This window comes from Paramormyrops kingsleyae, chromosome 23, assembly GCF_048594095.1.
Source record: "Paramormyrops kingsleyae isolate MSU_618 chromosome 23, PKINGS_0.4, whole genome shotgun sequence".
Taxonomy (NCBI): Eukaryota; Metazoa; Chordata; class Actinopteri; order Osteoglossiformes; family Mormyridae; genus Paramormyrops; species Paramormyrops kingsleyae.
Genome location: NC_132819.1, coordinates 9,101,892 through 9,129,147, shown reverse-complemented (window position 1 = coordinate 9,129,147; position 27,256 = coordinate 9,101,892). Strand labels below are relative to the sequence as shown.

Below are 27,256 nucleotides of genomic sequence, written 5' to 3'. Positions count from 1 at the left end.
GACCGCACTATACCACTGGCCAGATGTGTGTGTTTACTTTAAATACGGCTCTGGGCCGCGAGGCACCGCTGAGCGAGCTGGCCAATCAGAGGCGCCGGAGGCGGGGCCGATCTGAAAGCTTGTGGATGGGAAGATGGACCAAAGAAGGCGCATAGCCGAAGGCTGAGGGCGATCTGCGTGTGGCCGCCTTGGGCATCCGCCAGCGCGTGGTCTGGGAGGTGGCAGCGCGTCGACTGGCACGGGGACCGAAGTGGGTTTGTGCTCATCCGCCCATACAGGGGACCTCTTGGGGAGACCGGGGTTGAATCAGGGTGAAATATACAATGGGGAGATGCAGCTTCCACTTTTCCGAAATGTTACCGGGATTTTAATTTGCGCCGGTACTTAATAAATAAGATCAGACTGCACCAGTCATTTCAGTACAGAGAGCATGCAGCCTTTTAGCCATTCCGAAGTTAGACAAATGGGCGCAACGCCGTGAACTGCGTCCAAGGGCATTGCGACTCCCATTCTCTATCTATATTTCATAATAAAGCCTGCGAAGGACGCCCATAATCGCCAGTCACCCAGCTGCCTTGGTACCGGTAATGGCATGGAGCAGCCCCTGACCGACAGCAAAGGCTGATTTTATCACTTTGGGCTGATTCGTTTTTATTCGCTCGTTTCAGTATGTTTTGCTGACTGTTCCCAGAGTCGTCGGATGTTCGCGACCAGGTAATTAATAATAAGGCTAAATGAGAGACCGAAGATACATACTTTCTGTTATACATATCTGTTTTTTGTAATATATTGGTTACGAGCCGATAGATTCGAAGCAAACTATCCGGCTTTTGTAACATGTGTGTCATTAGTACGACGTAATGTAACTGTACGGATACAAAAGGAACGAACATCAAAAGAATTATAGCAACTGAGAATAAGGGCAGCTCTGCATACGTAAAGCGAAGGCGAAGGGCGGGCGAATCAGCGGGATAAGATTATTTTCGCCGGACGGAGTGGGCGCGTTTCACTTGTGTGTGTCAGTCGTGAAACTCAATCATGTTGTGGGGTCGGTAAAATGAGAAGCGGCTGGTTCACGCTTTAACAACAGACAGCAGCACTGAGCTACCCTGACGGCACCCCGACTGCCCGGGCCGTGCGCTGTCAAACACGACAAACACAGATCGCCTACCAACACTACCGCTGTTTATCCATAATAATGAGGACGAGCGGCAGAAGAGCCCTGGCCGGCTGCTGAGGAGGATGGGACGTGCTGGCGGACGGAGCCTCGGACCGCTGTCACTCCAACGCGCAGGTAATGGTTGGTCTGATTCACGATCAGATAGTTGTCATTTGGTAATGTATGACTGTGGGCACATCGATCGCGTTATGCGCTGCAGAAAGTAGCACACAGTTATAGAAGGACCTGTAATCATGACCGAACTGTGGCAATATAAGGCCCTTTGATCGGACAGTTATGATGTTTTTAATAAAATGTATCTGTTAATTTTATTTGTATAAAATACATGTAAAATGTAACCCTTAAATTACATATAATTTATTTTTTTAAATATGCGCAAACAAAGGGCTATTCTTAAATTACTGGTTATGAATTTACGAGTGTTTATCGTCTCATTTGGATAAGCATTGGCTGTTTCCATTAACCCGATCGTAATACTTTGTCAAAGTTCAATTATATGGCGTGAATGATTATTTCACCTTACAGTAATAATTAGATACGTTTTTAGGTAGGCCTACATTTGGACAGAAAACCCCACGATACTATATTTATATTAATGCACATTGAAACACTACATTAAAAGTGCACATGCCAAACAGACAATAACTGTAATTATGAAATGCAAATATTTTTGCGTTTTCTTTACAGTATAAACGTAACGCACAGATGCTATTTTCTGCTGGACAATTAGTAGCCTGTCGTCCGCATGTAGCAGGTTGTTGACACACAATTAAACGGACAGACCCGCAATGATTTGCTTCGAAAATTGACAGGGGAGGGAGATACAGGCAAATGGCCAAACGCCTAAGCTTTGTGGAGCTTTCTCGAGCAAGGCAGTTGCCAACTTGCACTAAATAGGAATGCTAATTAAGCTGTTTAAGAGCTTCTTCTTTATTGCCAGATTCCTCTTAAACTTTAGTATAACAGTGACTCATAAGTTATTGCCGCGTGGACAGAAATAAGTACAAACATATTTATAATAACGTTTTGTGTAATAACCATTCATTAAACTCAGATGTTCCTGCAGAGACCAGGTCCTACCTGCATGTCATTATTTAACTTGTCAAAAAAAAAAATGCCGACGTTATTATAACCACATATCTTTCACTAAGGTCTTTGTAAGATGTCGGTGGATTAACAAAAAAAACTCTTTAAGGTCCTACATCCTGAATGCTGCAGGTCAAAGCTTCGGGGGCATTTCATGAGCCAAGGCGTGTGATTGCTTCAGAAAATTATACGGTGTTTTGAAATACTTTTGAAATATCAAACTACTGGATGAAACTGCGCAAGAAGTTCGTATGACGGTCACTGCTTAAACGCCCCACGTCTCCTAGGAGGACTGGATGGACTTCAGACAGCTGTAGACAAATCTTAGTCTTGCGTCCCTTGTCTGATCCCCTCTTCTTAAAAGCATAGGAGGCTGGCAGGTCCCGTAAAGAGCAGGCTGCTTGTTAGTTGGTAATTACAGACTCCTTGGTTTAATTTTAGTCTGATTGAATCAAGGCAGTGGCTTTCACTTTTCCACAAGATTTTTGTTGTTGTTGTTGTCGTGTGTGTTTTTTTCTTTCTCTAACATGCCGAATGTGTCTTGAGAGCCCTGGATTCCCGAAGAGGAATGAGACTAACGGTGCAGTGTGTAATCGCAAATACTGAGAGCTCCGTGGGACGGAGGAGCACTGAAAATGCGCAGAGCTTATTATAAAAAGTTCACCTCAGATACTGGGCCAGGGACAGCTAAACCGACATTAAGAGTCAGTCTGATCTGTTCTGTCTTCCGAAGCTGAAAATACGTCGGACGGTGGAACACGCCAGCTCTCACCCTGACTTCATGAGCCTTTTGAATGTTTGTGTATTGTGTTTTTCCACATGGTCTGCTCATTCTGGCTTCCCTGTTAATATCGTGTCCCTGTTTGCCTTTATGAGATTAGCAGCGTGCACACACACACACACACACACACACAGAGGCACTCAGAGCTACAGAAAGAACTGCCTGTCCGCGGGTGAATAGCAGAGAACTGTTAGGAAATGCTTATACATGATCATCGCCACAGGGTATAAACCAGATCGTTAGGCACATGGATTCAGACCAATAAAAACATACCTGTAACTTTGAGTGAGTCCTTATTTCTTGGGTCCAAAAAAATAAAGCTTTAGGAGGTATGAAGTATCTAGGCCTGGATTAAAGAAGGGCTGCGTGGTTGGTGACGCTCTTAGCTCACACCCCAGGGTTGGAGGTTCGAGGCCTGCCTCTGCTGTGTCTGTGTTTTCCTGTGTTGCATGAGTTTCCTTTGGGAACTCCAGTTTCCATTCACGGTCCAAAGGCATGCAGTTAGCCTAATTTGTGCCTCTAAATTGCCCATAGAGTATGGTTGTGTGTGTGTGTGTGTGTGTGTGTGGACTGGTGCCCTCTCCAGGCTGTATCCCATTCTTGTTCTCTGTCACACCCCCGTGACCCTGACCAGGATTACAATTTAGGAATCTTTAATTCTTGCCCAGGGGGTTCCCCTGCAGGGGCGTGTGGCTGCGGTGCCAATTACTCCATCTGAAAGATGTCTCCCCAATCACTTGCTGATTCAAGTCATATCATTGGCTAATGATAAACTTGTCCCCTCTGTGTGAATTATGGCCGCTGTTATGGCCCCCTCTTTAAAGAAACCCTAGAATCACCCCTATTCCCCTGCTTTGTGCTCTGCGCTGGCTCAGGTGGGCTTTGCACAGCCTCTGTAATCCTGTACTGTACAAGTAACTGGAAGACAAAAGCATGAATTGAATTGCATGTGAATGATAAGCGGAGTGAAGCTATTTGTGCAGCTGTGATCGCGATGGCGTGAGAACCCAGCATTGACTGGCTAGGAAGGCTGTGGGATTGGCGCCCACTTGTCCCTCCAGTTCATCCGTCTTCCTGCTGAGCACTTATTTTCTCTCATGTCTAAGTGTTGGAAACGGGAGTAGATAACAGATACGGCTCAGAATGTTGTATAACACGCTTTCAATGCAGAGAGAGTTTTGTGTCCAGCTGGCCAAGAGAATGTGTCGGTCTTCCATTCAGCACTCCCAGAATGCACTGCAGGCAAGAAGTGCTATGACAGATCATGGAAAACTATGCATTGAAGATGACGGGTAGCATTGCCCATTATGGGTGCAGCCTGGGGCCGTCAGACGTGAGGCGTACAGCTGAGAGTGGCCCTGCCATTATTTGTGCTGGTGCACATTGTTGTGCATTCGCCAGAGGTCCTGAAATCCAGGGTCTAGCTGCTATATTCTGGAAAGAGCCGTATTCCAGGGGCAGACTGCTGTCGGACTGAGATGGATTTCTTTCAGCATAATTGATCCTTGAGGAAAGTTGAGATTAACTTTGCCAGAGGGGAGGGAGAAGAAATAAAGAGAAAGAAATGAAAGAAAGAAAGAAATCAATGACTTAACTAAAGGAATGCATGAATTATTAATGAGGAGCGTGTAATGCAATCCCAAGCATACGCTCTCCTGTGAGCTTGTGCGTCCTCCGAGGAGGGGCGTGGAGAACCGCCGTGGCGTGAGGCGCGGTGATGCCGGCACGCGCGGCAGTGCCGTGGGCGGGGCCTGCTGAGAAAGGTGGCGGGCAGGGCGGCGGCCACAGTGACTGGGGGACAGGAGTCTGTTTGCGAGGGTGGGGGACACAGTGACTGGGGGACGGGAGTCTGTTTGCGAGGGTGGGGGGCACAGTGACTGGGGGACAGGAGTCTGTTTGCGAGGGTGGGGGACACAGGTGAGCCCTGTAAGCCGCCTTTGTGTGCTTCCTGGCAGCTGACCTACGCCGCGAGACCCAAGCAGGGGGCATGCACACAGGCGGGGGGCGGGCATATAGGTGGCAGACGTGCACACAGGTGGCGGACATGCACACAGGCGGGGGCGTGCACACGGGTGGCAGACGTGCATATAGGTGGCAGACGTGTACAAGGGTGGGGGGCGTGCACATGAGCGATGGGTGGGCACACAGGCAGGGGGCGTGTGCACAAGCGAGGGGGGTGCCACTTTCAAAAAATCTCCAGGTTTTAGAATAACAAACTTGTGTGTATCTCACGGTTCCGGGCTGTGGGGGGGGGGGGGGGGGGCTTCCCCTCTCAATGATGCCCTTATGCCTGTTCAGGTCTCTCATTCTCCGTCTGCATCTCCAGCTAACGGTCGCATGCAATGCAAGCCGACGGCCGAGACGAGCTCCACCCGGTGCATTTTCCAGCAGAACCCCGTTGATTCGTTTTATTTATTCACGTTATTTCTAGGTATGGCTTTAAATGCACGCGAATTGCTTTCAGGAATGGCTGCTCCTTTCTGCTAGCGCTGTTCAAGCAGGACTGCAGCATTGACTGAATCTCAAAGCCCGAATCTCTCTGTTATCACTCCAAAAGGCACCTAGCAGTTGATTGGATGTTGCTGAATTCCTACCTTCAGAAGTTCTTTTAGTTCTGTTCTTAGACTTCAGAGTGTGTGTGATTTGGGATGTTGTGGAGCAGCTGGGTGTGTCAGCCTCTCTGCCTTTGTGTCCCGCTTTGCTGAGGTGGTTCCTGCTTCTGTCACATCACTGTCCTGCTGCCGTTTGCCTGTATGTTATTGTGCTGGCCACCTGGTCCGTGTCGTCGCGTCGAACTGGGAGATGTTATTTTTAACTCCACGATGACGCCGTTGCGGTGTATGTGTGACTGAGGCTGTTCCTTGGGTTGAATGATTCAGATGTGATTGTGTGTTTAGTGGGACTTTGCTCGCATTGCCATTTTCAGCTCAGTGTGTTTTGTTGCTCAACACAGGAGCGGACTGTTCAAACCATGTGGCTCCTGGGGACTGAGAGCGAGGCAGAGATTCCCTTTGATGACTTCAGTGTCTTCAGCAACGGAGAAAAATCACCCTAGTGCCACGACGTACTCCCCACCCCCCCCCGCCTGCGAAGCCGGGGACAGTGACGCCATCAGCTGAAAGGCACTCTCAGCAGGACCATGCGTCACCAGTCATTGAACACCATCTCTGGGTCTTCCTCATAGACCACACCCCCACGTATAAAAGACCGCACCCCCTGTGAGGCCACGCCCAGTGGGTGCTGCGAGGGTCACCCCCATGCAGGCGCGCAAGAAATACGTGCTGCTAACTGCATGTGCTTGCTGCTGGTTGCTGCTCTTCTACTGGGGCGGGTTGCAGGGCCGTCTGCTGAGGCTGCTGGGGAGGCACCGGGGCGACGAGGGCCGGCCCTGGCCCAATTGGGTCGACCGGGACCAGCTGCTGGGCTATGCCGACCCCGATGAGCTGCAAGGATGCGAGTGGGCGGGCGAGTCGCCACGGCGATGGAGGCGGAGCTGGTCCAGCATCTACAAGGACGTCCACTGTCGCATGGAAACCTGCTTCGACTTTGCACGGTGCCACGGCCGCGATGGCTTCCGGGTGTACGTGTACCCCTCCGAGAGGAGTGAGCGGGTGTCAGAGAGCTACCGCAAGATCCTGACCTCCATCACGGAGTCGCGCTACTACACGGGCGATCCGCGTGAGGCCTGCCTCTTTGTGCTGGGCATCGACACACTGGACCGTGACCAGCTCTCGGCGCAGTACGTGCCTGACGTAGACGAGCGGATCCGCGGCTACCCGCTGTGGAACGACGGCCGCAACCATCTCATCTTCAACCTGTATTCAGGCACCTGGCCCAACTACACGGAGGAGCTGGGTTTTCGTGTGGGCCAGGCTATGCTGGCCAAGGCCAGCCTGAACGTGGAGCATTTCCGGCCTGGGTTTGACGTCTCCATCCCACTCTTCTCCAAAGACCACCCCCAGAAGGGTGGCGAGCGCGGCTGGCTGGTGCGTAATACGGTTCCCCCGAGGCGCAAGTACCTGCTGATGTTCAAAGGGAAGCGCTACCTGACCGGCATCGGCTCGGACACGCGCAATGCTCTCCATCACATCCACAACGGCAAGGACATCGTCTCCCTCACCACCTGTCGCCATGGCAAGGACTGGGAGAAACACAAAGATGCCCGCTGTGACCACGACAACCTGGAGTATGAGAAGTAAGGCTGCCTTATAATTGGCCTCGTGGCACCCGTGTATTCATGTTTCTGTGCATGCGTGTTTCTGCACATGCGTGTTTCTGCCACCCATGTCTTGCAAGACAGATTTCATGTGGGAAATGTGTTTGTAAATCCCCAGATAACCTTGTTGAAAAGGGTGGAATATAAAAACAACTAATTAGAATTAATTAAACTAACTTCGATGTGTGTATATTTTTATCTGTAATGCTTCTTGTGGCTGATTTAATTTTAACTTCACTGTAACGGTTATAGGATTTGCAGGTTCTGTGGCTCACCTCACATGTCCAGGGCTGAGAGATCCAGTCCTGTCCTCTGTCTCTAGCTCAGTCCAACTTTTTTATTTAATGCAGTTCCAAATGCAGGTTGCCCAAAGTGTAAGACAAAGATTGTTTGTTGGGTGTCCTGTGAGGGACTAGCATCCCATTCTGGGTGTCCCCTGCCCTGTGCCCTGCGATGAACTGGCATCCCGTCCAGGGTGTCCCCTGCCCTGTGCCCTGCGATGAACTGGCATCCCGTCCAGGGTGTCCCCTGCCCTGTGCCCTGCGATGGACTGGCATCCCGTCCAGGGTGTCCCCTGCCCTGTGCCCTGCGATGGACTGGCATCCAGTCCAGGGTGTCCCCTGCCCTGTGCCCTGTGAGGGACTGGCATCCCGTCCAGGGTGTCCCCTGCCCTGTGCCCTGTGAGGGACTGGCATCCCATTCAGGGTGTGCCCTGCCTCGTTTCTTGGCTCTATAACCGCGGTGAGCATTTCGAGGGTAAGCAGTTGGAAGATGGATGACTGTACGAATTTTTGTAATTTGCTTCAGTGTGCGGTTACATTTCTGCATTAATTTAAAACTTCCTGACTTAGTTATGAGTGAGTGAGGGTGCTGGTGCTTCGGGCAGCGTGTAATGAGTGCGGCCGGCAGTGGCCTGGGACAGTAGCAGAAACACCAGAAAGGACAGTTTGTTGGTGCTTCCACAGCTGATGGCTGGGGGGCTCTGTGCTCGCTTCTATGGGGGGGGGGGAGTGTGAAAGCAATGAAAAGAGAAAATGAGGTCAAGAAGGATTAAGAGATTGGACATGCTTGGGAGAAAGGAGGGAGCTCCAGTTTGCTCTGAGGAGGGGGGTGGCAGGGGTACAGCGAGTGGCGAGAGCGTGAGAGAGAGGCTCTGGTGTTTCTGTGTGAGCAGAGCCTGGGGGCTCGTAGCAATAACAGGAGCGATACCTCCAGCTTGTTTGCTTTGGGCTCATGTTCCTGCAGCTGGGGTCTCGCTGGATGTTGTATGAAAGAGACCCTTTATTCCCTACATCTCTCACCCAAATCTGGCACTCCACCCATACCTCCACCAGCCCTCAAGAACCTTTACTTCACCCATACCTCCACCAGCCCTCAAGAACCTTTACTCCACCCATACCTCCACCAGCCCTCAAGAACCTTTACTCCACCCATACCTCCACCAGCCCTCAAGAACCTTTACTCCACCCATACCTCCACCAGCCATCAAGAACCTTTACTCCACCCATACCTCCACCAGCCCTCAAGAACCTTTACTCCACCCATACCTCCACCAGCTGCAATGTGTGATCTCTGGTAGGTCGAGAACCTTTACTCCACCCATACCTCCACCAGCCCTCAAGAACCTTTACTCCACCCATACCTCCACCAGCTGCAATGTGTGATCTCTGGTAGGTCGAGAGAAAACCACAGGAATAAAGCCTAAGCCCATTTTCAGGCTGTAGTGATTGCACATGTAACGCACGCCTGTGCTCTTCCACACAAAGTGGGTCAAGGGGATATGGGTACCAATCCCCCACCCTCAGCCTTGCCCCCCCCCCCCCACCAGGAGAAGCACACTTGGGCAAAGGCTGAGCCTGGCTCTGATAGGGTGGTCTGGCTCTGATAGGGTGGTCTGGCTCTGATAGGGTGGTCCCAGGGTAATGACTGTGGGCATCTGGTGCCCCTGTAGATTTACGTGGAGTCCCCAGGAGCTCCTAACCTTGTATTTGGGGGCGGGAGGCACTACAGCTGGGCTCAGCAAATACCAGGCAGAGAGCCAATTATCATTTGAAGAAATAAAACAACGCCTCGTGAGGTTAGTTCATGCATTAAAATCACTTGAATACTGCCATAGCATGCATGCGTCTGTGCTGCGTTTCTGTGCTGCATGAGTCTGTGCTGACCTGGACTGTCAGTCATCTGGGGGGTGGGGGTGGGTAGTGGTTGCATTAATGCCGTGGCGGTGACTGTGCCATGTGGAAGGCAACCTCGCATCACCTCCCATTACTCATCAGCCCCAGAGCATTCTGGGAGAGAGGGGCGGAGCCGATGGGGGGGGGGGGGGGGGCATGGATGTGCTGTTTCTTAATATTTCTTAAGAGGAAGGAAAAGTCAAAACATGTAGGTGAGCCTGTGAGGAGACCGGTGCCGGGGGGGCTTTACCAGGCGCGCGGGGGGGGTGACAAGGAGCTCCGCAGCGTGGTGAGTGGGGGCCAAATGGCTTCAGTCTGAAGTAATAAAGTTTTTTTGATTCTGATTCTGATCTGAACTGTGAGCAACTTGCGGGTTTTGCTGCACGTGAGTGTCTGTGAGTGTATATGTGAGTATATGTGAGTGTGTGCGAGTGTATATGTGAGTATATGTGAGTGTGTGTGTATGTGAGTGTGTGTGTATCTGAGTGTGTGTGTATATGTGAGTATATGTGAGTGTGTGCGAGTGTATATGTGAGTATATGTGAGTGTGTGTGTATGTGAGTGTGTGTATATGAGTGTGTGTGTATATGTGAGTATATGTGAGTGTGTGTGTGTATATGAGTGTGTGTGTATATGTGAGTATATGTGAGTGTGTGTGTGTATATGTGAGTGTGTGTGAGTATATGTGAGTGTGTGTGTATGTGAGTGCGTGTATATATGTGAGTATATGTGAATATATGTGAGTGTGTGAGTGTATATGTGAGTATATGTGAGTGTGTGTATGTGAGTGTGTGTGTGTATATGTGAGTATATATGAGTGTATATATGTAAGTGTCTGTATATGTGAGTATATGTGAGTGTGTGTATATATGTGAGTATATGTGAGTGTGTGTGTATATGTGAGTATATGTGAGTTTGTGTGTATTTGAGTGTATGTGAGTGTGTGTGTATTTGAGTGTGTGTGTATGTGAGTGTGTGTATATGTGAGTATATGTGAGTGTGTATGTATGTGAGTGTGTGTATATGTCAGTATCTGTGTGTGTGTGTATATGTGAGTATATGTGAGTGTGTGTATATTTGATTGTGTGTGTATATGTGAGTATATATGAGTGTGTATGTATGTGAGTGTCTGTATATGTGAGTATATATGAGTGTGTGTATATGTGAGTATATATGAGTGTGTATGTATGTGAGTGTCTGTATATGTGAGTATATATGAGTGTGAGTATATGTGAGTGTGTGTGTATTTGAGTGTGTGTATATATGTGAGTATATGTGAGTGTGTGTGTATGTGAGTGTATGTGAGTGTGTGTATGTGAGTGTGTGTGTATGTGTGTGTATGTGAGTGTGTGTCAGTGTATGTGAGTGTGTGTGTATGTGAGTGTGTGTGTATGTGAGTGTATGTGAGTGTGTGTATGTGAGTGTGTGTGTATGTGTGTGTATGTGAGTGTGTGTCAGTGTATGTGAGTGTGTGTGTATGTGAGTGTGTGTGTATGTGAGTGTATGTGAGTGTGTGTATGTGAGTGTATGTGAGTGTTTGTGTATGTGTGTGTATGTGAGTGTGTGTGTATGTGAGTGTGTGTGAGTGTATGTGAGTGTTTGTGAGTGTATGTGAGTGTGTGTGTATGTGAGCATGCACTTACAGGTCTGCTGGGTTTAAACATGCTCTGCTGTAATTAGCAGGAGGTGAAAGCCAAGCCCCACAGCGTCATCCAGCACGAGGCTGCTGTTTGTGTTTCTGTTAAAAATATACTCTGCAGATGCGGACACACACATACACACACACACACACACACACACACACACACACACACACACACACACACACACACAACAGTGTGTCCCCAGGTCCTCTTGCATCCATCCATCTATCCACTCCCACACAGTCCTAACCTTAACCATAAGTAACCAAACTAAGTACAACACTTTTGGCATTTTTAGTTTTTTGATTGCAGTCACACATTTGTATAAAATTTAATTTCTCCTTGTGGGGACTAAAAAAACATGATCCCCACAACCTCAAAATAATAATTTTATGGTTAATCCTATTGTGGGGACCAAATGTCCCCACAATATAATGTATATCTGACCCACAGAGACACACACACACAAACACACATTCGGCCGAGCAGTTGACTAGTATTAGCGTTGACGATACGCAGAGCTGCTCTGTCTCCTGTGAGGTGTTGCAGGCTGGGGGGAGGGGGAGGTTAAAAGGAGCAGGAGCCCACAAAGAGAAGAGCTTTATCGTTGTCATGGCAATAACCTAATTTTGTCCCCTGTTAGCCGTCGCTTCAAGCACCTCCCTCAGTAGCGTTGGTTGCTTTAGGGGGATCCTGGCTGTGCAGCGGTGGAGTAGCTGCCCGGTGATGGTGCTGGAGCGCTGCACAGGCCACATTTATAACCCAAACTGTGACTCCCATGGGATGTGTGAGCTGTACACTTTGACTGTCACACTGGGTGTGTATGCCATGTGCTATGACTCCCCCATGGTGCATGTATAGCGTCTGCTGTGACTCCCATACAGTGTGTGAGCTGTACACTTTGACTCTTCTACTGGGTGTGTATGGCATGTGCTCTGACTCCCCCATGGTGCATGTATAGCGTCTGCTGTGACTCCCATACAGTGTGTGAGCTGCACACTTTGACTCTTCCACTGGGTGTGTATGGCATGTGCTGTGACTCCCACAGGGTGTGTGTGCTGTACATTTTGAGTCTCTCATGAGGTGTTATGACTCGCCCACTGTGTGTGTAAATCATGTACTTTGACTCATGCGGGTCCCCTGCATCTCAAATACAGGAAGCCATCCAGGCCCCTGAGGCCGATGGCAACCCGGCTAACTGGTGCTGATGTCCCGCTAATGGGAGCCATTCACGGCCCTAATCGCGCCTTTGTGTGCTGGGCCTTCAGGCCCGATGCGGCGGAACTGGAGCAGAACCCAAAAACCTTTCATGACCCATCTGTCTGTCAACAGAATCTGACCCGCCCTGCCATCTCAGCCCCTCTGCTTTTCTGCTCTCTCCTGTTCCATATCTTCATCTCCACCTCCTCCCTCATCTCTTTCTCCATACCTTCTCTATCTTTTCATTCACTCTCTTCATCTTCTCTCCATCCCCCTTCCCAGTTGTTCCAGTTCTGTTCCCCGCCCAGCGTGACATTGCATTGCAGCCACACTGGAATCATGTCAGGCTGACCGTAGAGGAATGTTCCAGGACACGCTTACCATGCTGGATGGATGTACTGGCTCAAATGAGGAGCGACCCTATTGGAGGGCAGCACATAACTGCTAAATTATTTATGAGTTACTCAGGAATGACTCGTTATTAATGAGTATTGCTGGTGAGTCTTTAATGGTGCCAGCTTCTTCATCTCAGTTTTGCTGTGCAGTGATGGGCTTTGGGAGCCGCCCTTACACTCACGCTCCCCGTCATGTGACCAGCCTGTCCTGAATGAGCGGTCTACCATTCACTAACTGTGTTACTTCCCTTCAGTGATTACGCTAATGACTCAGACACAGCGAGGCGGCTCCAGGAAGCCTGTGGCCCCACTGTGCCGCACCCACCTCAGATCCCAGCTGGGGACGTGGCTTTGGGAATCACTTACAGTGAATCTGTATATGTGGAATCTCCACAGAATCTGGAGTGAATTAGCCAATCGAATAGTTTTCCCATGATGGACTGTTCCCATTGGCTTATAAAGCAATACATGACAGAGGAGATTTTTCACTATGAGTAAAAAAACACTGTAATAAATCTCTTATCTCAGGGAAGATGATCAGGTCAAGTCAGAATCAAATTACGTGAATCAACACTAGAACATGTGCAGACAGAGTGACAGACCCTCAGACAGAGTGACACCACAGTGTGGTTTGAAGGCTCCTCTGAAGGTCATTTTGAAGGTCATTTAGTATCCCACAGCGCCACCTGCCTCCCACTCAAGGAAGCGATGGCTGCCTGTCATCCTGCAGCATCTACATTCATGTCATCAGGGCTGGTCAAAGTGGAGCTTCCAGCTCCCTCCTGTCATGTGGGGAAGTGCTGATGGAAGGCAGTGCTGCTAATTGACTATGTTTTAGCCACGACCCCCCACCCACACAACCACACACACACACACACACACACACACACACACAGACCTCAGTGCAGATTTATATACCGCTCTCTTTGCTTCAGCCAAGGTTCAGACGATGTCTAGTTTTGCATCACACTCCTGCTGGATTGTAGTACCTAAGGTACTACATCGTTTTGGGCCACTGCTCGTTGCCGTGACCAACGTTAGCCACTGCACTGCTCCTCATCAGCCATGTTAAATCAGCAGGCATCTTTAACTGAAGATCCAGGGAATTGATTATTTCAAAATGCACCGCAGTCATCTAAGGAAAGCTGACGCATGTTAAAAATGCACGGACTGACAGGAAGCACCTAGCGGGCCGGACAGGCAGGAGACGTAAACGAGAAAATGCCAGTGCTGTGATCTGAAAAAGCCCCAAATGAGGTCATCCTGCCATGAGGTAAGAATGCCCAGAATGCACAGAGTGCTGCTGCTGCCCTTTGACCTCTCTGAGCTAATCTACAAGACTAGTTTAATACCCTAGTTTCCCAAGTTAAATTAAGCTATAAATCTCACAATTTAATCAGCGTCTCAGATGTCAGGATGCGTTCCAGTGGAAGGACTTATTAAATACAGCGTATGAAAATGCGCGGTGCAGGCAAATTGCATGTTGGTTACATCATTCAAATACTATAGGATTAATCATAAAATTATTATTTAAATTCTCACATTTTGAAATGCAGGCTAATTGTCTGAAAATAGAATAGCGAGCATAGGGTTTAAAATTCATTACGGTGACTGTTTAACAGTAACTGTACTTAGGGGTCAGCGGTTACATCTGGGACAGCACCCCCAGGGGATGAGGAAAAGAACATAGCCCATCCGTCAGTAGCCCCCAGCAGAAGGCAACCAGCAAGGAGGGATTCAGCTGGATGGCTGCTTTTACACAAGAAAAAATGTGAGGGGAGTGTTTTTCTCAGCAGCTGAGACAGGCATATTGGCACTGCGTTATGCTGTGAATCGTTGCCCATCCAGAACTACAGTTCCCAGAATTCCACAGCACAATATCTCACTGACTTGGATGTGTATATATATATACCCACACACATACATAATGTACACACCCTGTATAATTGATAGTGCTTTCCTCACTCGCCAGGCTCACCCCTCTGTCTGGCTTCTGCCTAGAAACAGACAGTCGCTGCCTGATCGGTTGCCAGGGTGTTTGTAAACACACGGCCCACGGATTTCGCTTCCAGCGTGTATGCTTTTTGTCTGTGTCAATCTGACCCACTGTTTACAAATACCAAGAGGGTCACTGTCCTCATGAAAGTATTTCCCTACTCCCTGCAGCCTGAGTGGCTCTGCGTGTTGAAATGGCATTTCAGGGCATACACTGTACGAGCAGACTGAAGAGCGTGCGCTGGGAACAATTCTCAGGGCTGCTCAGTCTCTCAGCCAGTGCAGGAATCCGCTTAGCATGTTCCTGTGCACAGCTGGTGTACATGTATAGAATATCGATGTATGAGTATGTCAGTACACTGTGTATTTCAGTCTGGAATATGCACATTGACAGGACAGAATGAGCCTGTCTGTAGAACTGGCATGTCAGCGTAGAGTGGGTGTGTCTATGTGGAGTGGATGTATCTGTATAGAACAGGCATAGGACATGCATTTCTGTGTGGGACGGTTGTGTGTATAGGACATGCATTTCTGTGTGGGACAGCTGTGTCTGTTTACGACATGCATTTCTGTGTGGGACGGCTGTGTCTGTATAGGACATGCATTTCTGTGTGGGACGGCTGTGTCTGTATAGGACATGCATTTCTGTGTGGGACGGCTGTGTCTGTATAGGACATGCATTTCTGTGTGGGATGGCTGTGTTTGTTTATGGCCTTGCATTTCTGTGTGGGACGGCCGTGTCTGTATAGCAAATGCATTTCTGTGTGGGACGGCTGTTTGCCTTTGTAAAGTGGACATGCCTTTATTTCAGCTTGTCTCAGTGCAGGGACACTCACACCAAGGTGCTAAATTTCTGAAATCTATTTAGACACCACTAAGTTTTTGAGTATTTTTATTCCTACTGAGTGCTCAGACTCAGCAGGAACAGGGGCTGAACAGGGTCACCCATCATTTTTTCGGCAAGTGGGTGGATGATTCAACAAATCGGTCATCTGAAATCGATTGGTGCCGGCAGCCAGCCATGATTACATTCCCAGTGGGCTCTCGGCACATAGGAACGACGGGCAGCAGCCGCTGACATCACATCGGCGGAGTTGGGCACGGCGGACGGGAAAGCGAGACAGAGATGGGCAGCGACTGCTCCATGTTTCTGCCTCTCCCCGGAAGGAGGCGGCTCGCTGGGGATCTGTGCGTCTAATTAACTCTGCTGCTAATTACTACAACAACAAGAAAAGCTGAGTGTGTGAGGGAGAGCTGTATCCTCGTGTGTCTGTTCACTCACATTTCTGTGTCAGCATGAGAGAGAACACAGGCATTGCTAAAGCGGAGCATTGGCTATTAAAATGGAGATAACCCCCTCAAAAAGCCAGATAGTCTGTATTAATAGCTCACCCTGTACCGGATGTCCAGGGCCTGCTTAAGTAATACCCCTTATCTAATTTTATCTGCTCAGTCAGACTATACCCTTGCAAAAGCTGTAAGGAGCAGGATATGGTGAGGACCATTGCAGATGGACTCTCTTGCTTGTCCTTCTCTGTACATCCTCTGTCTCTGGGGACCAGATGACAGGCAGACTGCTGGAGCACATATAGGGGACGTCCCACTGTCACGCAGAGCCCATGCCAGCAAGGTAGCGGGAGCAATGAAAGAGGAAGCCCCCTTAGCATGTGAACCTGCAGCAAAATGGCACAGCAGAGGCAGAAACTGGGAAGGACTGCAGGATGGGGGGGCCGCAGGATGGGGGGGCTACAGGACGGGGGGCTGCAAGACGGGGGGCTGCAAGATGGGGGGGCTGCATGGGAGGGCTGCAGGATGGGGGGCTGCAAGATGGAGGGGCTGCAGGATGGGGGGGCACAGTATAGGGGGCTGCAGGACGGGGGGCAGTCTCTGGGCTGACCCAGTTTTGCACACTTTGGTCTGGACTGTCCTACTTTAAAGTTTATTTGCCTTTCCGCTGGATCAGCGCTCATATGTCGACGTAAGAGAGATACTGGAGGAGTTCTAGGCTTGTGCAGAAGCAGGAACTGATAGACGCAGAAACGCGTGCGACAGAATGAGACCACTGTCCAGACACAGGGACCCTATACTGACACTTTCACACTCCGACACAGACTCTGACACACACACACCCAAGCACACTCGTGCCCAGGCATTACCTGCAGGCAGGCAGGCAAACTTGCCAAATCCCCACAGAAAGCTGTCAAAAGACGGCAGCATAAAGGGGCACCCTGCACAGCACGTTCCACATCATTCATTATTTACGGCTTGTTTGTGAAGCTCATCTAGAGTGACTGTCAGGCTCAGGAAACTCAGGCTCAGGATAAATCATAGGAAACTCAGAAGGACCATAGAAGGCGTGAGCCGTCATTGGCTGAGGGGACTCGCATTTCTATGTGGGGCATTGCTATTGGACTGTTACCGTTTGCCCGATCGCCAAGGACCAGCATTGCTGTGACCTTACAGATATGAAAAGCTATCATGAAATATCAGTAGGGGATGAGGACCCAGTCGCGTTGCACTTCACGGGCCTGTCTCTAGGGGGCAGGCGTTCAGTATTCCCTCAGGCCCCGCCCTGCAGTGTCCTTCCCAGTGTGCCGGTGTGGAGTAACTTGAGCGGAAAGACGGCGGCACACCGGGGCCTTCGGCGTGGATAACGAGCAGGAGCAAAAATAGACCAGCTGATCTCCAGGTGGAAAGAAAACAGGCACGTGCGCATCGGCTGGATCCTGCGCCGACAGCGGAATGCGCCGGCTCACAGGAAGCAATGTGACGGTGTGAAAATGGGGGGTCGCGTCGGGCCACAAATCACAGGAGAGTCACACGGCACCCTGTTCCAAGTGATGGATGACTCTACGAGCACTTGCACCTGCTGAGTTTCCCCCCTCCCCCTGATTCAACCCCCCTGGCACGTTAGAGCCGATGGGAATGCAACACTGACATTTCCCAGAAACAAACAGCAGCAAGGAAGCAGCTCTAGGACATAACGAGTGACAGATGGGAGGCTGAACCTGATGGAGGAACTTGCAGATGGTTTGACCACCACATGTGACTCCAGTATTACACTGAGACTGAGCTTAGACACGCCAGAGAAAAGATATGCGCAAGACAATAAACAAACAGATTAAGAACGCTGTCTCTATCTGGCTGTAACTGCACTGAAGCAGCATGGCCGTCTGCATGTCCTGGTTAGCATTAGCATAAACAGGTGTGCATGCATTTTGGAGAAGGTAATGTTAACACTAGCATGAGTGTGTGTGCATGCATTTCAGCAGCGGTAGCGTTATCATTAGCATATGCATGCATTTCGGAGGCGTTAGCATTAACGCTAGCATTAGCGTAAGCAGGTGTGTGCGGTATTTCGGAGGCGGTAACGTTAATGTTAGCATTAGCAGGTATGTTTGTATTTCGGAGGTGATAGTAATACTAAGTATTAACGCTAGCATTAGCAAAAGCAGGCGTGTGCATATTTTGGAGACGATAGCATTAGCATGGGCAGCAGAGGTAGGCATGCACAAATCAGTGGTACTGCCATGAACATGGGCTCATCTGAATTATAGCCCCGGTGGTTCTGAAACAGCTCAGTGTTTTGGCTGCCCTCTATCTGCTTGTAACCTTATATATGGATCCCAACCAGTGGCCATATCTGCTAAAAGGACCACACCCCAGCTGGCAGGCTGCTATTCCTAGCTCAAATCCCAGAGTAACATACATAAGCACGAAGCCTCAGGTTTAAAAGGCCCTATCTGCTAATCAGACGATCCCCTGCTTGTTTTTATTGGTGATCAGTGATGGTGGCGTGGTGGCGATGTCACACAGGCAGTGGTGTCACATGGGGATAGTGTCACATGGGTGGAGGTGTCATATGGACGGCATTGTCACACAGGCAGCGATCTGCGAGTGCCGCATGGCTGCTTCACGTGCAGGTGACACACCTGGGTGTGAGCTTGTGGCGGCCGAAATGTGCTTATCTGCAGGAAGGGCCACTTCAGCAGGGAACTCGCTTACCACTAAGGTGTAAATACTCCATGAATAATGCATGGCCCTCTGCAAGCCCCCCCGCCTCTTCCCCTCGCCGTCTGAGGCCCCGTTACGCCCCCCCCCCCCCCCCCCCCCGCCTCTTCCCCTTGCCGTCTGAGGCCCCGTTACGCCACCCCCCCCCACCTCTTCCCCTCGCCGTCTGAGGCCCCGTTACCCCCCCCGCCTCTTTCCCTCGCCATCTGAGGCCCCGTTACCCCCCCCGCCTCTTCCCCTCGCCGTCTGAGGCCCCGTTATGTCTCGTTATCACACTTCAAAGGCAGCTCTTGCTGAGGTGCCAGTGGCTTGTTGCCAGGGGCCCACAGGGCAGGAAATGCCCCTGACAGCGCACTTGGCACAGGCTAGGGCACCTCCTGCAGCAAGGCGAGGGCAGCATTGAGGATGAGAGTGGTATAAAGGCGTAGGGATCTGTGGCCATGTCTAGAAGGTTGTGGGTTCAAATCCCATTTGGCCCTTGTGCAAGGCCTCTAACAGCCCATGCTCCAAAGATGCTGGCTGACCCTGTGGACCCCAAGCTTTCTCACTTGTATGTCACTTTGGACTGGAGTTGCCACTAAATTAATAAACGTTGATAAAGGCCACTTTCTTTTCTGATTGAGTATCGTCCTTGACGTCTCCGCATGGGGCCACATGTGCCCGTCTGTTAGCGTAGCCTTGGAAACTGGGTGCCGCCTGATTCCCCGGCCGCCTGTCATCCTCTCATTACAGTCACAGCTCTCATGGTGATGACATGCAGTGCTTCCTGTCACCTGCCTACTGAGAACACGCTGCCCCCTGTGTCTGTGTGTGCGTATGTGCATGGACCACGCTTTAGGGGTGAACCTTGGTCTAAATGTATCAGCTGGCGGGGGGTGGGGGGGGGGTGGGTCATATTGGTGAAGATCAAAGGGATTACAGCCATCATCCTCATCTCTCTGTAATTAACATGGATGAGAAGGACAGAAGGGAGAGAGAGCAGGAAGGATGAGGGAGAACAAGAGAATTAAAGCGTTAAAATAGCAGTACTGACTAATGCCAGTAAATCAGTTGAAGCTGAAAACTGAAAAACCCAGAGGGATGGAGAGAGACAGGGAACCGCAGAACACCTTAAACACGGCAGTTTGTGTGGAAGCAGTTTAGCACGTAGACACACATTCACGCACAGACGCAAAGGTTAGGGGGGCTGCGCATGTGGACGGCGTGTCAGCCCGGGTGAGGCCTTGACCTACGGGCTGTATTTAGCACAGAAACGGTGCTGGGCATGAGCTGCGGGCGCCAACGCAGTGTGGACAGCATGCCCACAACCCATAAATCAGAAATCGCTGAGCGGGGCCACGGCGAGCATGAAGGAGGAGGAGGTGGGAGGAGGAGAGGCTTATCTGCCCGTCTGCCACAAGCACCGGGGGGGTTTACGCCGAAACATGCTGAAGCATGAGCAGATTAAAGCATGCCCCCGCTCAGAGACAGACACATTGTGCAGTGGAGGGTAGGGGAGAGGGAGACAGGGACAGAGAGAGAGAGACCTACAGAGGGAAGGGGAGAAACGGACTGAGAGAGAGGCCTGCTGAGGGAAGGGGAGAGGGAGACAGGGACAGAGAGAGAAGCCTACAGAGGAAAGGGGAGAGGGAGACAGGGACAGAGAGAGAGACCTACAGAGGAAAGGGGAGAGGGAGACAGGGACAGAGAGAGAGAGACCTACAGAGGGAAGGGGAGAAACGGACAGAGAGAGAGGCCTGCTGAGGGAAGGGGAGAGGGAGACAGGGACAAAGAGAGAGACCTACAGAGGGATGGGGAGAGGGAGACAGGGACAGAGAGAGAGAGACCTACAGAGGGAAGGGGAGAAACGGACAGAGAGAGAGGCCTGCTGAGGGAAGGGGAGAGGGAGACAGGGACAGAGAGAGAAGCCTACAGAGGAAAGGGGAGACAGGGACAGAGAGAGAGACCTACAGAGGGATGGGGAGAGGGAGACAGGGACAGAGAGAGAAGCCTACAGAGGAAAGGGGAGAGGGAGACAGGGACAGAGAGAGAGACCTACAGAGGGAAGGGGAGAGGGAGAAACGGACAAAGAGAGACCTACAGAGGAAAGGGGAGAGGGAGACAGGGACAGAGAGAGACCTACAGAGGGAAGGGGAGAGGGAGACAGGGACAGAGAGAGACCTACAGAGGGAAGGCGAGAGGGAGACAGGGACAGAGAGAGAGACCTACAGAGGAAAGGGGAGAGGGAGACAGGGACAGAGAGAGACCTACAGAGGGAAGGCGAGAGGGAGACAGGGACAGACGCCTCTATCCCATCATCTCAGGATCCTGTTATTGCTATAATAAGATATTGCTTGCAGGAGTGCTGGCTGCAGCCGGCTCTGGGACGCGCTCTTTTTCTGTTAGTTGAATGTAAGAGGATCCTGAGAGACCTCGCTCCTCCGCAGATTGAAACCCGAACCGCTGATTTTGCCTGCTGTCTTTTCCTGTCTCTCACGCTTCCAGCACTCATGGTGTCTGGCCCGTGGGTGGCATCGTCAGGAACACAGAGCCTTGTATCGGCCATCCAGTAAGCGATACGGTGAAACGGCAGCATCAGTGCACACCAGAAACAATCCTGGCAGGAAGAAGCTAGGGCAGTTACACACGCCTGATCTTTAGGGGCCTTAGAGGGACAGCCTATCAGGTGGCAGAGAAAGACTGTCAATCAGATGATGTCCCAGCCCCACTGGGTTGTTGGTTGGACAGGCTGTGGTGATGAGGGGTGCAAACTGCGCTGTGCCTCTCGAAGCACCGCAGGAACTCTGCCTCACACACGAGTCCTTCACATCCCAGCTTAAATAGTTGATGAGCTTTTTACTGAAAGAGGGAGGATTATTTGGCCCAGTGTGCTTCACCTGTAACCTGCTGCAGAGCCACACACACACACACACACACACACACACACACACACACACACACACACACACACACACAGGGCCCTCGCAGTCTGTCCCATACAGTGGTCTGCAAAACCATACCATTCCTAACCCAGGCTAAGGCCAGCTTGTGATCAGAGTCTGCTCATTATGCTTAGGCCCGGCACACATGCAGGGCCCAGACAGAACCGCACAGTCACAGCTGGGTCCAGCCCGGCTCCATGCGGGCAGCTTAACCACACTGGTTCTACCAAAGGAGCTGTTTGTTCACAATCAGTACACAGATTCATCCTTGGAAAACAGCAAACAAGCACACTGCTGTTATTCATACTGCACGCGTCAATGCGCCCTTTCAGGGCCTCACACACACACACACACACACAGCCACACACACAGTCTCACACTGACGCAGAGACACACACACACAGTCACAGACACTGAGTCACACTCACGCAGAGACACACACACATGCAGAGACACACACGGAGTCACACTCACACAGAGACACACACACACAGAGTCACAGTCACATTCACGCAGAGACACACACAGAGTCAAACACGCACACAGTTATACCAAGAGATACACACACAGAGTCACACTCACACAGAGTTGCACACATGCTGAGGCACACACATGGAGTCACACAAGCACAGTTATACGCAGAGTCACACACACACACACACACACACACACACACACACACACACACACACCACCCCGTCCTTGCTGGGCCTGCAGTACAGATTTCGCTTGCGTTGAGCACTGCAGTCTCGGCTCAGACCCTATCAGCTGCCGGTGAACCTTTACCCTCCTGGCTCTCAGCTCAACTTCCTCAGAGACCTCGACCTCTGTCGTACACTAGGGGGCATACAGCATGACCCCAGAAGCTTGGCAGAATAGTGCGGGGGGATGGGGGGGTGGCAGCACTCAGTGCCTGTCCCAGCGCGGGATCCTGCCCTGACAGATCCGTCCTGCGCTCGCCGGCACAGTTGGGGTTCATTAACGTGCTGCCCTTACTTGTTATCACAGGACAGTTTGTCAGGTGTCACCTGCCTCGGAACCACAAACCTGTCTGTTCCAGCATCACCCAAAATGACGCAGATCATCAGAAAAATCTCCCCCCCCCTGCAGGTATGATTACCAGGAGCTCCTCCATAACTCCACCTTCTGTCTGGTGCCACGTGGGCGGCGCCTTGGATCTTTCCGTTTCCTGGAATCTTTGCAGGTAGGCCCCGCCCACTGAGCTGGCTCACCTCAGCCGAGCTCAGTTTACAGCCGCCACCCCGCCTCTCCCGGGAATGGCCCCAGCCGCTGCACCCGTCTCCGTAGCAACGGACTACAGGCTGGATATGCGGCTCAAACCCACAGGGGGAGAGAGCGGGGGCCAGACACATAGTTGGCCAGTTTGAAGTGGGCGGAGCTTAGGATGGCAGTCGGCACACACTCACACACTCATACACACATACAGACAGGCTCGTATTCCCGGCCACTACTCTGTCCATCTAATGAGGCTGCTGTTCCGGAAGCTGCCGCAGGGTGCCGGGAATGAGGCTAACCTTCCCCTGTGCTGAGTGGGCAAAGCCACAGAGCAGTGGTTTGGGGGAGCGTGCTGCCTGCCCCTCCCAGCCTTGGCCTGCTCCGTCTTTCCCGCCACAGTGGGCCGAGTTTCCGCCAAGACTCACAGATGAGCTGGCAGGGTCCCCGACATCCCTCGCCCCCCCGACACAAACAGCACCCACGCTTGCATACCACGTGGCCAGCCAGGGCACCTTCCCAAAGGGAGAGCCGGCCAGGCGAGTCCCAGGCTTTAGCTCGGCTCTGTAGGCCACTGTATCGAGTGACATGAACACGAAGTGAGCCTGAGGTCTGCTCAGTCCACAGAGACCCCCCCCCCCCCCCCGAAAGTGGCATCTCCGACTCCATCCTGATTCCTAATCCTAGCAAATCGGAAAAACAAGTAAAAGCCAAGAACAGAATCGCCAAAAAAAACACGTTTCTAAACTTTGCTAGAAAAGCAGAAAAAAACAAAAGCACACAGACCTTTGTCTCCAGTTGTAAAACCGGCACATGAAAAGCGGCAGCATGCACCTTGTGGCTTTATTCCCTCAGGCCGCCTGCATCCCCGTGTTGCTAAGCAATGGCTGGGAGCTGCCTTTTTCTGATGTCATCCAGTGGAATCAGGCTGTCATCGAAGGGGATGAGAGGCTACTCCTGCAGGTAACGTGCCAATCTGAATGAAACAATGCTGCGTGGTGTCTGTCCCATCGTGCCCTCCTTTGAAACACACAACGTGGCTGTTCTACTGAAGCTCGATCTCAAACCAGCGACCTTCTGGTCACAACCCTAATCCTCTGAGCTGTCGCACACAACACCTCTCTATAGCTGGGCTGGGTCAGAGGCTGGTCCCCTACCTGCTCAGGTCCCTCCTAGAGCTGGATGCAGCTGTGATTGCACCGGTCCTGCTAACTTCTGAGTGGCACAGGTGGCTTGGAGTGGTTCATCACGGCTAGTGTGTTGCCCCCTGTCCGCAGGTGCCCTCCACCGTAAGGGCCTTGGATGACGAGAGGGTGCTGGCTATGCGGCAGCAGACCCAGATGCTGTGGGACGCCTACTTCTCCTCCGTGGACAAAATCGTGCTCACCACGCTGGAGGTGAGAGGCAGCGCGTCTGTGCGCGGCGAAACTCAACTCAACAGCCCCATCTAGTGGTCAGCATATAGAAGTGGGTGTTTCGCTCACATCCTCGCTGACAGTGTGCGTTTCAGAGTGAGAGCTGCCACCCAGACAGCTGAATGGCCTTATAGAATGCTCACCAATGCTCAGTTGTCTGGATATTAACTCCCCCCTCCCCCCCCCCCAATCTTCCCCGCATCTCCCCCCCTTGCAGATTATAAAGGACCGGGTATTTTCCCATATCTCCAGGAGTAAGCTGATGTGGAATTCTCTCCCTGGGGGGCTGCTGGTGCTTCCTGAATACTCCACCCACTTGGCACACTTCCCCTTCTACTACCTGAGCCAGGGTACGTGGGGGGGGGGGGGGGTGTGGTCACACACTGCAGCCAGAGTGGTTTTTCTGTTCCATCGGTAAGGCAGTTAAACCAAGTTATAGACCAATAAACTGTACCGGACCGATAATCATCTTCACGAAAAGCTTTGCATGAGAATGATGAGAGACGCAGAGCAAACTTCACCCGCCTTCCTGTTCCTGTTCAGTACGAACTGAGCCCTGTGCTATGTGAGCCAGTCACATGCTCTCACTTATTTTAAACTGCAGGATCATTCAGTGTTAATCTAGTTCCATATTGTAACTAAGAAGTTACAGAATGATCCAGTATAAAGTCCATTTAAAGCATCCCTCTCTGCTCTCTGTAGCTGAATCCAATTTGACATAATAAATCTTAGTTACCCATAAAAAATAAAGGTGTGCTTCTCTTCTGTAGGTATGAACCCCGGCCAGGAGTTCACTGCTGTCATCCACGCTGTCAGCCCATTGGTGTCTCAGTCCCAGCCAATCATGCGGCTCCTGCAGGTGGTGTCCAAGTCTAAGTACTGCTCTCAGGTATCCCTGCAGCTGTGAAGGTCTGTGTGTGTCAGTGTGTGTGCATGTCAGCCTCAACACCGTGCTCTGTGCTGCCAACCTCACCATCAGATCATCATCCTCTGGAACTGTGAGAAGCCGCCCCCCCCTCGCAGCAAGTGGCCCCCCATGCCCGTCCCCCTGACCGTGATGGACGGCCGGAGAAAGGTGGGTGTCAAACGAAATGGCCCAGGCCTCCCCAGGACTGTTCAGATAAAAATACAAGGCACATAAATGACCCACAAACCTCTGTCCCCCCACAGACTACCAGTCGCTTCCTGCCTCATGTTGCCATAGAAACGGATGCGGTGCTCAGCCTGGATGAGGACGCGGTTCTGCTGACTAGTGAGGTCAGAGGCCATTTTACTGGAACCACCAACATTCTCCCCAAACACACAGAGACACTATTTGCTCTCCCCAGGCCTCTGAGGGTCAGACCATAAGCAGCACCAGGATCAATCACTTCCTGGGTCACACTGTGCACTGCAGAGCTGAGACACAACACAGAGTTCGGTGGAAGTTTTGGCCTGTAAAGAGAGACACACTACATTATGAAAAAGTACAGACAGAAAGAGCCTCTCTGCTGGCTCGTTAGGGTCCGGGCACAGAGCCGGGCCGGGCCGGGCTTACCCAGCTGCATCGCTCTGCAGGTCAACTTCGCCTTCCTGGTGTGGCTCAGCTTCCCCGAGCGGATCGTGGGCTACCCTCCCCGGAGCCACTTCTGGGATGCCAGCAAGCAGCTGTGGGGCTACACGTCCAAATGGACCAACGAGTACTCCATGGTGCTGACGGGGGCAGCCTTCTACCACAGGTGACAGGCACCGCCCCCCCGCCCACCGCTACACGTATTCCTGTAACACTGCTGGATGTCCTTCCAGCTGACATCTGCACAAAGATGACGGCACAGATTAACCTATCCATCTATCCATCCATCCATCCATCCATCTATCCAATTTCCAAACACAATTTAGGGCAATTTAGAGTCTACAAATATATCTGCATGTTTGTGGCCTGTGGGACGAAGCGTGTGCAAACTCCACACAAAGGCAGGTGGAGGTGGGACTTGAACCCAAAACCCTGTGGGTGTGAGGACACTCAGTCCCCATGCTGCACCTCAGACAGTTAAAAGGCCCTCAGGTGGATCCAGGACAAGCCCCATAATGCAGCTGTGCTCCGTCTCCTGCCCCAGGTACTACCACTACCTGTTCTCCCAGTACCTGCCCCCGTCACTAAGGGCTCTGGTGGACCACACCTCCAACTGTGATGACATCCTTATGAACTTCCTGGTGTCCGCCGTCACCCACCTGCCGCCCATCAAGGTGGCCCAGAGGAAGCAGCACAGGGAGGCTGCCGGCCTGCAGGTAGGAACGCGCCCGTCTGCGCCAGGCGAGCCGAGTCCACCATAACGGCATTCCCATAACAACGGCAACCCTGCCTTTCTTTCAGGGAACGAAAAACGGGCCTTGGTCAAACCCGGAGCACTTCCCTCAGAGACAGGAGTGTGTAAACGCCTTCGCCAACTGGTTTGGCTACATGCCGCTGGAACATTCCCAGTTCCGCCTGGACCCCGTGCTCTTCCGGGACCAGGTGTCCGTCCTGCGCAAGAAATACAAGGACCTGGAGCGTGTCTGACACGGGTGGACCGCTGATGGGGGAGTGAGCAAGAGCTCACTGGGGAGACGGGGTGCATCCGGCCCCCACCTGTCCCCCTCGCAAGGAGGAGGGGTCAAGGGGGTGGCGGTTCTTGCGGACAAACAGCCCCGGGGACGAATCACAAGGAATCGTGAAATGCGTGCTGGATTCTGAAGGAAGGCAGCTGTCCAGCACCGTGCGGGTCGGCACCAGAGCTCTGATATTGGGGTGTGGCAGGGTGCATTGGCACGACGGCAGCTCACGCACAAACACGAGGGAGGAGGGCAAGCGCCTCTGGCTCTCCCGTGCCAACGGACCCATGCCCTGATCAGCTGGCTTATGCTGCCTGATCTTGCCTTGGGCTCCAGAAAAGTGGCAGTGGAACCTGCGGAGGGGTCATTTCAGAAATAACTCCTCCTGCACCTCAGCGTAACTGCAGAATCAATAAAATACATTTCCTAAGTAAA

The 27,256-nt window shown here is 51.6% G+C and overlaps 1 protein-coding gene across 1 annotated transcript; it reads left to right on the top strand.

Moving 5' to 3' along the window:
- Positions 1–117: 117 nt before the first annotated feature.
- ext1c (exostoses (multiple) 1c) lies at positions 118–27,256 on the top strand. The gene is made up of 12 exons (XM_023832140.2): positions 118–1,294; positions 6,001–7,242; positions 22,713–22,806; positions 23,691–23,798; positions 24,113–24,232; positions 24,468–24,600; positions 25,021–25,139; positions 25,230–25,325; positions 25,421–25,507; positions 25,808–25,968; positions 26,347–26,518; positions 26,604–27,256. The coding sequence occupies exons 2-12, from the start codon at positions 6,305–6,307 to the stop codon at positions 26,787–26,789; spliced, it is 2,214 nt and encodes a 737-aa protein (XP_023687908.2). The 5' UTR covers positions 118–1,294; positions 6,001–6,304; the 3' UTR covers positions 26,790–27,256.